Consider the following 12,001-nt stretch of genomic DNA (forward strand, 5'->3'; position numbering starts at 1 on the left):
ATGTAGTTGTTTAATAGAGCGCGGAAACGGTGTGGAAAATAAATAAATCCATATTTCTTTGCTTAATTTTCTCAAGAATGAATAATGCTCTTTCAAATGTAAACACAAATTTATGTTGCTGAAAAATGGGTGTCAGCAGAGTAAGAGCTTTTGCTTCTATTATACTTTTGCTTACTTTAGTGTGGTAACTACCACAATGCTTTTGGGGTGACCTTTTGTGAAGAGTAATGGAAATGCTACCACGCCTACGTGAATTGCTTATTATAATAAAAGCCCTAGATTCTACCACAGGCGTGACATCGGTTTGATGCATACCTCTCTGAGGAAACCATTTCCTGATTTATTTAAGATTACTATCATCTAAATGTCAAAAAAAATGCATATCACTAAAATGTCAGTCTGTGAGTTTTCACTTCTCTGAAGTGCAATACAGTACACGATGCATGTAGAAAAATGGCACATGCTTAACCTTCTTCCCTCTTTGGCTCTCGTCTGCAGAAATGCATGAAATTCAATGTGGATGCTCCAATCTGGCGGTCGAAGCAGCGGATCCTGTGTACTCTCAACCAGAGCCTGAAGGATGTACTCAACTATGGCCTATTCCAGCCGGCTTACAACGGCAAGGCTGGCAAGTTTCTGGATGAGGAGAGACAGCTAAGGGAATACCCCTTCCCCTCCATTGCTCCTGTACCTTACCTGGAGGTAGGTGTGAATGACCATGTGTATGCATGAGGCTTAAGGGAGTAAGGGTGGAAACAGAGGTGGTGCATGACAACATGCCATACAATATCTGTCTCTATGTACTGTATGGATCAACCCTCAAACATGAATTATTGACACAGATACAGGAGGTATCTTAAGACAGTGTAAGGTGTCCTCTGCCTGTGGGTTGTAGGCACAGTGTTTTTTCTGTCAGTACATGTCAGTCAAACCTAGCAGCAATAAGGCTGCGCTCTATTACAATCTGTTGTCAGCAGCAGCTGTCATCTCTCTGAGATAATTGTAGTGCTTGTCGATCATAGTTTTTGTTTGGAGAGATCACAGGCGTAAAAGATTTGCCACAGAGGTGTAAAGATGTCAGGTGGTTTCACTGTTCATCTTTGTTTGTAGTAAATTTGTAAGAAGGATTTGCTAAAGTGGCCACATATCGATGTAGATTCAAGGCTGGAATAGTGTCGTAGTGTAGTATTAATATTAGTAGATTACAGATCTTCGTTTAAAATGGCATCAATGTCAGCATCACTGGAGATCTATGTTGGGGAACAGCATTGACATAATGCACTTTTCACAGTTCTTGTCTGATCTGGACTGTGCTTCATTCTGTTCTTCTCATCTTTCCCTTTGTGTCTCTTTGGTTGCTGACACAAAGGCTTACAATCTGTTTGATAGGTGTGTGGACTCAGTTTGTGTGAATACTACAAGTTTTTGTCAGTGCAGTGTGCGTGTGAGCCATTGATTGACCTGCAGTTATTCCCTCAGGCCCATGGTCTGTGGAGATGATTGACAGGTTTGGATTAGCAGCTCAAAATCCTTTGCTCTGTCATGGATTTACCGTTAGTGAACAGCACACATCGGAGGAGAAGCAGACGTGCACATACTGACTCTCACACACACTATACCTGAGACCTGAAATACAAAATGAGTGAGTCCTTGGCAGTAGAAGTTACAGAAGTTTTAAAGCTATTACAGGCTGTCAGCACTGAGTGCAGTCTGTCAGAAATAATGAATGAATAGACCAGAGCTGCCTGCTGCAGCATCTTTGGAAACCTTTGCACACATACATTTGTAACTTGTTCCTTGTAATGAGTTTGTGTGTGTGTGTGTCCTAGAAATTACAGAAATGTGGCTCACACATCGGTTACAACCAAACATTAAAGTCTGGGTTTTACTCTAAACCACATTATACATTGATTGGTATCTCAGCAAAACAAACACACCTTGGTTGAACAGACCATGCTCACATGAGTTTCTGCTTCTCTCAGCGAAGGCACCTGCACAGCTTGGTCATGGTTGTGAAAGAACATTAGCTTCTGTTTAGCCACTTTAAAGCAGCTGGTTCACACTGCTTTCTTGGCAAATTTATAGGACTAAAGTTGCAATTTTCAGCTTCACAGTGTCTCAACGTTATATCGCTTAATTACTTCAGTCACTGGCTCCTGGCCATATTGACCTACATTTGGCCACCAGTGCAGAGAATGAGTGGACTTTCTTATAGTCATCTCTTTTATTATTTATGCTGTGTTGTTATAAGTGATAAATTCGTCGGCTTCATCTATGTATTAACACTTTGACCAAAGTTGTATTTCCATATGAAGTGTGGATGGGTGTAGATTCTTAGCCCCTGATGCTTTTGAAGGAGTGTTAAATGAGTCCAAATCTGTAAATTATCTCTGCTCTCTTGCTTTCTATCTCACACTTTTTTTAAAAGAAATGTGGTCTGAGGAGTTGATGCTGTGTGACAGATTTATCTGGCATGACTTTAATTAACTGTTATTTTTCTCTTGTGAAGCAGTGAAGAAAAGAAAAGCCTCATTTTCAACCCTTTTATTTGTGCTCTCTTGTTTCAGTTCCGCTATAAAAGACGTGTCTACACTCAGACCTACCTGGATGAAAAGCAGCTGTCTAAGCTCCACACCAAGGTAAGGCTTTATTTTCCTTTTATTTATAAAGAGACAATGCATATTAATTAACATGAGTATGTATATGTGTTCTGACATCTTCTGAGCTTTTCATTTGTACGGCTTTGAATGATGACATGACCATGAAATGCAACACATAAAGCTTGGTTACTTATACAGTGTTAGTCCTGCTGTTCAGTGTTCGTTGGTGTTGATTGTTGAAATCTCTCCACTGGCAGAATGAGGACTGTTGGTTTGAAGGATTTTCTTATTTGTTGTTTTGACATTCTGTTTGAGGTTCTTATGTGTGGCTCCATATGATTGTTACAGCATATTTTCCTGTAGTTTTTTCCTTATATGCTACATACACAGTATGTTATGCTTGATTAACATAATTTAAATATTCTTTTTTGGTATCACCTGTAGACCCCTCAGAACCCTATGTAGAGACAGTTTGTGCTCATACAAAGCCGTCATAGATATCACACTCTTTTGTACTTTCTGTATTTTTGAAAGTATATCTTGTATTATAATATCTGTGGCCAAAAGTAAACATATTCATTCATTTATTTAGAGACAGAACTAAAATGACTGAACAAAGCAGGGTGTGTATTGCTACAATAATGACTAATCTAAACAGAATGGATGTTTACGTACAGAGAGAGTCATAGTTCAAATGTGTAATTTTGCAGCAGTGAGATATTAGATAAAATGTGTGACAGATGGGAACAGACAAGACAGGCTCAAGAAACTCAGGCTTTCCTTGGAGGATCAGCAGGCTTACAGACAGAAACTAAAAAGCAACCAAAGCTGGCAAACAGAAACAAAGGGCCGATGCTGGCAGGAAGTATAATGAGAGGCAGAATGGGATCGATTGGCTCACTAAGTCTGCTGACCAACCTACACAATCTGGCACAATGTGACTGTTGGCATGGCACTAGACTGGGGACGTAATAGGGGAACAGGTGTGCAAACTGATGATTGACCAATCACCTCGATCATCAACTCAGTGGGGACAACTGGTGGTCAGGTAGAGAAGGGCAAGGCTGATATAGCAAAAGACATACAGTAGATAATGGTAAATTCTGTCTGTGTGTTCATTCTGTACAAGATGTAACAGGAGAGTGGATGTGTTTGAAGCAGTGGCTCAGTGGTATAGCAGGGTTGTCCAATAACCGGAAGGTTGGTGGTTCAATCCCAACTCCAAGTCGTTGTTGTGTGTCCTTGGGCAAGACACTTCACCTGTGCCTGTGGTGCGCCTTGCTAGTCATTGTATGGTATCCTATGGAAGGAGATTTACACTGGGGACAAATAATAGTGTGGCGTGGTGTGTTAGTGCAGAGCTGCTGACATTGTGGAGCTGCTGTTTTGTTGTTGTTGTTGTTGTTGTTTGTTTGTGTTATTCTCACACACTGTTGTTGTCAACAGCCAAAAGTTATTTGGTATGTTCTCTTTTTGTAGACATTAGTTGTCAGACATGATCACATGCTGCCTATTGAAAAAATATCATAAGAACTTGGAAGAGTAGGCCACCATTGCCCCTTCTGTGTGACTAATATTCTTAGATATGCTTTTCTCACAATTAATTGACTAATACTTGTGAGAACATTTTAACAGCTTACTGCTGATTTAGCTTTGTAGTAAGCTTCATGTATTTCCCATGAGAAAATGCGATTATAGTTTTAATCCACACAGTCGTATTTTGAGGAACTAAACCTCTCGAACATTGAGTGATTCAAAACAATTGATTCTTTTCTGTCTCACATTTGTCATGTATTGGTGTCCACCACTTGCATGATTGTAGCACATTTCTCACCCAACTTTCAGAACTTTGGAGTTTCTTCTTTACTTTTACTTACGCTTTAATTGTAATGGTTTTCTTTAATAGGCTAAAATTAACAGTACACGCCTTGTTCTGCTCTGCACTGTGTGTGGAGAGACGCTTCATCATGCCTCTAACACACACTCACACTTAGTAGATATTTATTTAAATATTATTTATTAAAAAAAAAAGAATCAGTGGCCCTTGGAAGTCTATGTGGCCCCCCCAAAAAAATAATTGCCCAGGCCTGCCTTAGGCCTTAGCCCTTACCTCGTGTGAGTCGCTTCTTTCTGCCTCAGTGCTGCACTGCTGTGCTAAAGAATAAGTGAATGGTACTCCACAGACACACTCAACCAAGATCAGTTTCTGTGCAAGCTGGTAATTTCACACACTAAATCCTCTGTAATGATAGAAATTGTTGTGATGGTCTGACTCACGGAGCAGTGGAATTTTGCTCCATTTTCAAAGACAGTGTGTATCCCTCTGCTGCTAACACTGTCTCTCCAGTGGAGACCTGAATGGTCTGTTAGAGTCACCAGTTTATTTGAGATTTTGTCGTTGAAGCACAAGGACATTGCTCAGCATAGAAGATATTGCAGCTGTGTATGTGTGAGTGTACAATTATGTGACGGGAAATATTGATGGATGTGCTGTATTTGTCACATGTCCAGATGTCCTTTGGGAATCATGCACAAAAGAACCCAGATAACCTGATTGACTAATGTTACTGCCTGATGATAGTGTGCGAGGCATATCACAGGTGTCGGCAAATACATATTTACAAACATGATGCAGAGAAAGTTATGCAACACTAATGCAGGTGTGCTGTCATCATATAATTTGTCTGAGAACAGAGATCTATTTATTTACTTCCTGGCTATTCAGTCAGGTGTATTAAAGGCTTTTTGCAGGTCTCTCAGACCAGAAGTCAGACAAAGAAAATATTACGCTGTGCTTGCTTTAAGCAAGGGATGTTATAAAGTGTGGCAACATTGACATTAATTTTCCTTTCTTGTTTTTTCATTTGCTTTAGTTACATAATGGGGGATTAAAAGGGATATCCTGTTTTGGGTGACTCTTGCAGCCTTGGCAGCCACTGTGCTCTATTCATACTGCAGCAAGCTGCCCTGCAAGCTAGACAAAGTCAAACATTAGCCTACTTTGCTAGTATGGCATTTACAACCTGCAGGCAAATGTTTGAAATTAGGTCATAGTTGATAGGATTTTCTCCATTCATTTTTTCCCCTTGCCTGACCAAATGACACTTTGTCACCCTGTGACTGCCCTGGTTAACCGTGCATGGTGGCTTCATGGAAAATGTACATAGTATACTCTTAGAAAAAAGTGTGTGTGTGGGTGTTTGGTGTAGGCGACCGACCATGTGATAGGCCTGCAGAATCAGTGGCTTTCTTGTAGGCTGACAAAGGGCTTCCAGTATTTTTTTTTTAAATAACTTACTCAAACTTTGTTTTTGCTGTCACAGTATTACTGTATGTATTCAGTAAATTCTAAAATTGTGTGAACAAGTGTTTTCTTCATGTTGTTGTATGCATTAGCAAACAGAGCATTGAGGATTTAAATGGCCCTTGGTTTTAGTTTCAGTTGTTTTGGATTATTGTCAGGATCTTGTGTTTTTGCAGTTATACAGTACACTTTTCCATATACTTCTGAATGAGAGTCATGGGCACCATAGCCATGTATATGACTTGGAAGAGTGGGGGTTGGAGGAAGCTAGAGGCAAAACAGTATTAGAGAGCATTTAGTAACGCACTATTTGATAATGTGGTCATGGATGCCACAGAGCACAATGCCAAAATGAGGGCATTTCCTGTGTGCTTTTATCATAAATGCACTGTGAATTGCACGCCGTATCAAAGTATAAAATGTGCTTGCTCTTTGGATAAAAATGATTATTCTTGTTGAGTATGATCCACACGCTAAAGCAATATGCCATATGTTTTGTGAGTAACGTATAGCATTTGTATTTATGAATGAGAATCCCTGCATTATTTTCCATTTTGACTACAGCTACACAGAGAATGTAGCTCTTTGTAGGTGTGATATTGTTATGTGAAGCCAGATCCCACAAAGCATCTGCACAGCACAAAAATGCTCCCATCAATGCCATTTTATTGCAGCCACAGTAACTATGAAATTCGATGTGGGAAACACACACGCACACATCTGCATGGCACAGAATAAAAGGATGTTGTCAATAGGGAATCCCTCGCACACAAAGCTCCCCTTATGGATAATCCACTAAAAAGGAGGGGAAATGTAGTCCTTTGAAACATCGGAGTAGAAACAAGAATCATTTGTTCAAGCACACACATAAATATAAACAGAGTACTTAATGATGTTTTCTTAGTTTTAGAGAGTTCAACTGAACTGTTTGTTTCTTTGTAGTGATCAGGAATTAGTCAATAGTCATAGAGACACTACTGCCATGTAACACTTGAGCACATTACTGTAATAAATGAGGATGCACCTGCTCCCTACACTCTCTCTGCTTTCACTTATAATTCCTTTCACTTTAGGTATCCATATCTTCACTCCACCCACTCACCCTCTGTTTTCCTCATTCGGTTTTCCCTCCCTCTGTCTTACACTCTCTCCTCCCTCAATTTTTCCCTCCCCTCCTCTCTCTCTCTCTCTCCCCACTCTCCCTCTATTTTCTCCGGCATCCTGAAACATCACCTCTCATCCCTCTGTCTGTCTGTGCCTGCACAGGAGTCAGTGTGTGTGTTTTGGGTGACTGTGTGTGAGTGACCATGTGAGTCTGCATGTGCTACTACTAAGACGAAAGGTAGTGAAGGAGAAGGGGGGGAGAGACCGAGAGTAGACAAGAAAGAAGAAGAGGAGGAGGTAGGGGCTGGATATGGCCATGTGGAGGATGGTGTGGGATTCGAAGTGTAGCTAACCTACGGGACTGCGTATGTGACGGGGAGTGTGCCCATGTGTTTGTGAGATGGGATCCGTTCTGGGCAGAAGACAAGCAGCTGAGAAAAAGAAAAGAAAAGCAAAAGCAGCCAGGAAGGCCAGGCTCAATAGTAAGGTATCCCACTTGCTCTCATCATCTCTTTTATTTTATTTTGCCATCAACTCCAAGTATCAACATCTTTTGTCCTCCACTTCTGTTTTTCACACTTCTTATCTCCAGTTATTTACAAACACTCCCCCACCCATCCCTGACTACCTGTCTGCGCTCCCTCTCTCTGTGGCTGCCGTTCTGTTGTTATGCTCTGCTGCATGTTGGCTGTGTGAGGAGCTGGTGCAGTCTTGTCTGAAACCCTGACAGAATGCTAATGTTTTTCCTCTGCACTGGTTCAGTTACTCACTGTAGGCTTGGACCATTGTGTGTATGTGTATTTCTCTGTATGGGATAGAGGATGGTGAATGCTTGTGTCTGGCTGTGGTTAGTGTGAGGAGTTGTGTTGCAGAGAGTGAGTAAAGGCATACATTTGTGTGTGTGTGTGAGAGAGACATTCCTCTGTGTGCCCATGTGAGTGCATGCATGTATAAAAAATGTATTTATGCATGCACATGACAGTGTTGGAATTTTTTAGTGGATCTCTAATGGACTTGGAATCTACCTTGTTTCTGGTGTTTGCTGGTTGTGTCACATGTCTTGACCTGCTTCTGATTCTCCCTGATGGAGTTGGCCTTACTGTGTGTGTGTTTCTCACAGAGGTGTTGTAAAGATGGGCCACAGCGGGCAAACTTAACCAGCTGCTGTATGACCCGTGCTACAAAATCTCCCACACAATCATGTATTCTGTATTCATTTTTGGTCAGTCATTGATTTAGTATACGTCAAATATATGTGCTATAAAGACTTAATCTTGTGTAAGTCCTATACACATACACATAGTGTCCACTAAAACTGCACAATGGACTAACGTGTGATCTGTTATGTGACAGTTTATTTTTTTTCACTATAGATACATGCTCTCCACACAGCCTGTGCCCTTCTGTGAGAAATTGCAGTGCTGTGTTCTCACATACTTGTCACCACAAAAGTATCTATCCTCTAATATTCATTTTTCACTTTCACTAAGTAGTGTGTGTGTGTGTGTAGTGGCATTTAAGGGAGAAAGATAGATGCAGTGATTAGACAGATTAGAAAGAAGGAATTGATTCTGTTTTGTTCAGTGTGCTCTGAAACCAGGCCATGTAAAAAAAACAAAACATAGCCCAGAGCTGTTCATAATACACTCTAGTGAGCTCTATGTGGGTCTCGGCTAGGTACCGCAGTTGTATTTCAAGTAAATTATATCAATGCCGCTGTCCATTGGACCGCCTCACTTTTAAACTGGTTTACTTTGTTTTATGGCGTTGTAAGAAATGACACCATTGATATTTAGACAAGCAGAAGTTAAATGGTTCAGTTTGGTCTGATCTAGCTCATTTTACCTTCTTCTAGATGATTCTGAAATGCTATTGCATTTTTCAGATACAGGTTGTTAGCAGCAAAATATATCAGATAGTAGCACCAGCTAAAGTGTTCTAGTAGTGTAAAATAATCTGCAGCATGTTGTTGCTTTTATTTCCTATAGGCAGACATAGCACAGGATTCTGGAAGGAACACTGAGCATTTCTTTTAACCAGGATAGATAACTAGATAGATACATAGATACTTTATTGATCCCTGAGGTGAAATTCAGTTAGTTTAACAAAAGTTCGCATTCAGGAGGTGAACACCATCTGTGTGTCTAGAACTCCTATAATGATGAATTCTCGGTGTAAAAAAGGTGAATCCTCTCTCACAGACTCCACTCATTGCCACCATTCATATTGTGTTTCTGGCACAGCTGGCATGCCTTTGGGCTGCACATGGATGGACACTCACAGAAGGGACATCATGGATACCCATGGTCTTGGGCAGATGACAAAACGAACGTCATGGTGTCCCTTGCAGACACACAAAAACAGAAAGCATGAATTGGCTCTAAGGGTTTTCAGACAGCATTTATCACCACATATATTTCACAATTTGTTTGCATCTACCCATCCATTCTACTTGATTGTAACTGGATGTTTTTGTCTTGGTATTGTTTCACCTCATTGTCCAAGTTGATATCACAATCACACTACATTCTACTAACGGAGGACTCCTCATTCTAGGTCAGCCTGTTTGAATAGATGCCTGTAAAATAGAATGCCAGAGGCATAAAATACAAAAGAGTTCTTATAATCATCAGGCTCAATAAATGCACTACCCACGTACCCCCTGCTTCAGCCTGGAGCCTGCTGGCTGCCCTCTTCTGTTCTCTCTGTAGCCTGTAGGCCTGTTTGCTGCCAAGGTTCAAATGTAGGGGAGGATCCCTTTGTTGTATTTTCCAATTTATTTGGACATAAGTTTTACTTGGCTGGGCTCCAGTTTACCTTTGGTCTTTTCAGTTTTGTTTCATTCTCCGGCTCTGTCTCCCTGCTGTCTGCCTGCCTGCCTGCCTGTGTCCTGTTGTCCATTTGAAAGCACATGACTGGACCTGATTCAGCTCTTTCTTTCTGTGGACCCTTTTAATTCTGATGACAACATGCATTCCCCTCAGGCTCCCTGGCCACCCTGCTTACAAACACAAACACAAAAAAGTGACAGTCATGAATATAAACAAATAATAATAAAGCTCTGATAATATATATTTCCTATACACGTCCTATACATACTGTCAGTAAGAGCACGTATAGGAATGATTTGCTGACCACATCTACAAACGGTCAGCATACTATCAGTGGATTATAATAGTTTTTACAGTAGAATTGTCATCAGTGTCATTGCAAACATATATATTGTGCAAAAATATGACTAAATGCATCACTCCATTTCAAATTACACAATTTGTACCTTGCTGTCGGCTGCACTTGACGTGACAAATTAACATCCACTGACATTTACATGCTCTAAACCATTGCGACTGTGGTAAAAGTAGCCTAATTTCAACCATGTTTTGTTTATAAGTACAGATTTTCAATGGAATGTTGGTGCCTAATGTTTGTAAAAGACAAGCCGTTCTGAGAGCTTTTGCCTCTGTACGTGTCTCCATGTAACTACACACATTTAGTGTCTTGCTTATGCACATTCCTTGTTTTTCACTAATTGATAGGCAAATAAGTCAGAGCCCAATTGTTTTGATGGAAGAGACAATGCTGGACTAAGCTGTGCTGGTCAGGGAGGGTGGTTGGTTGTGGTTGAGTGTACAGTACAATGTGTTGGGAGGGAGGTCTCATACAATAACCCTGTGCTCTGCAAGTTTGCTCTGCTTTGTTCTAGCGTTTAGCCTTTAGCCAACCTTTTAGGAAAGCACCCACTGTCCCGCCGCCCAAACTGCACTTCACCCAGAAGAATACTAGATATTATACAGAGCTAAAGCATTTTATTCCAGTGCTTTTGAAAAGGATTACTCAGGAGGCACCATGCTGTTGCGATCAGAGAGAGCTACCAGGAGCCGGGCCACAGAGGTTAGACACTGCACACTGCTGCTAAAATGACTCACAAATATGGGTTAGTATTACAGTGAGACAGAGCAGGTAGCCTTTCAACACTGCCCATGTTAAAGTGAGATGTGAAGCAACAGGCACAGTAGCTTGGTATGGAAAGTGTGTGAATTATATGGACTTCCAATTTAACATTTGTGACCACGGATGTACCTATAAGTACATTATGTATTATTTAGATGCATACATTTAGACATGTGCCACAACAGAATTATGTTTAGTCAATGGATGGCATGAATAAAAAGAGTACTGATTGTCAGACAGATTATAATAGCATCATTTTGTGTCATGTTTTGCAGACCTGGGTTGTATATTAGGTAAACCATACTGGATGTGTATGCTGTGTTGGCAGCTTGCGTCCAGATAAAGGCTGGCTTTAAAAAGCAGAAAGGATTTCTCTTGCTTCTCTCTTCTGTTTTTTTGTCGTTGTTGCCCTTTAACTACTTTCTGTTGCCCCTTAACAAAAACATCAATAAAAACCCCCCACACAGGCTAGACATATCTCAGCTGAAGGGGTCTCTAAAATACTAAACGTCTGAAAGGAGACACAGGATGGAGCGAGTTATTTAGAAGTTATTAAGGGGATGATGATAATGACCCTGTCTCATGTGAACCATGCAAGCTGTGAGAAGAGTTTGAGTTTCTCTGAACCGTCACTGGAGAGGTGTAAAAGTGAATTATGTGCTATGCAGAAACCTTCATGCACAATGAGGTGTTAGATGTTGTTGCTATAGTAACAGCACCCCATCACTCTGGATGTCGGCTTTTTACTGCACTCATACATCATGAATAAAATTTGTGTGTTTAGTGTGCTAAATTATGAATTAGTAAGTGTGTGAGTGTGTGTGCAGGTAGGTATGGGTGTGAATGTATCCAATAAATTTCTTAGTTAAGCCTCCGGTGCTTTGGTCGTGTTAGTCTTTTCCTAAGCTTAAGAGTGTATCAAATTACTCAGCGATTTATTTTGCTGCTGTACAGTAAAGGTTGAAGATTCCACTCATAGAAAATCCTATTCCCAGGGATCAAATCCGCACTCTGTCATACTGTATATTGGTCTTTTTGTAGC

The 12,001-nt window shown here is 40.7% G+C and overlaps 1 protein-coding gene across 10 annotated transcripts in view; it reads left to right on the plus strand.

The window, feature by feature from the left end:
• shank3a (SH3 and multiple ankyrin repeat domains 3a) overlaps positions 1-12,001 on the plus strand; it is a 151,601-nt gene that overhangs the window by 62,249 nt on the left and 77,351 nt on the right. For all 10 annotated transcript variants that reach the window (XR_003670876.1, XR_003670881.1, XR_003670879.1 and 7 more), the window contains 2 exons: positions 499-702; positions 2,568-2,639. Coding sequence is in view for 1 of the 10 variants with exons in the window: in XM_028407478.1 (XP_028263279.1) it covers positions 499-702; positions 2,568-2,639 (276 nt within the window). In the remaining 9 variants the exon portion in view is untranslated. The remainder of the gene's footprint in view (positions 1-498; positions 703-2,567; positions 2,640-12,001) is intronic.

The sequence above is a fragment of the Parambassis ranga genome, chromosome 6, assembly GCF_900634625.1.
Source record: "Parambassis ranga chromosome 6, fParRan2.1, whole genome shotgun sequence".
In the NCBI taxonomy this organism is placed as follows: Eukaryota; Metazoa; Chordata; class Actinopteri; family Ambassidae; genus Parambassis; species Parambassis ranga.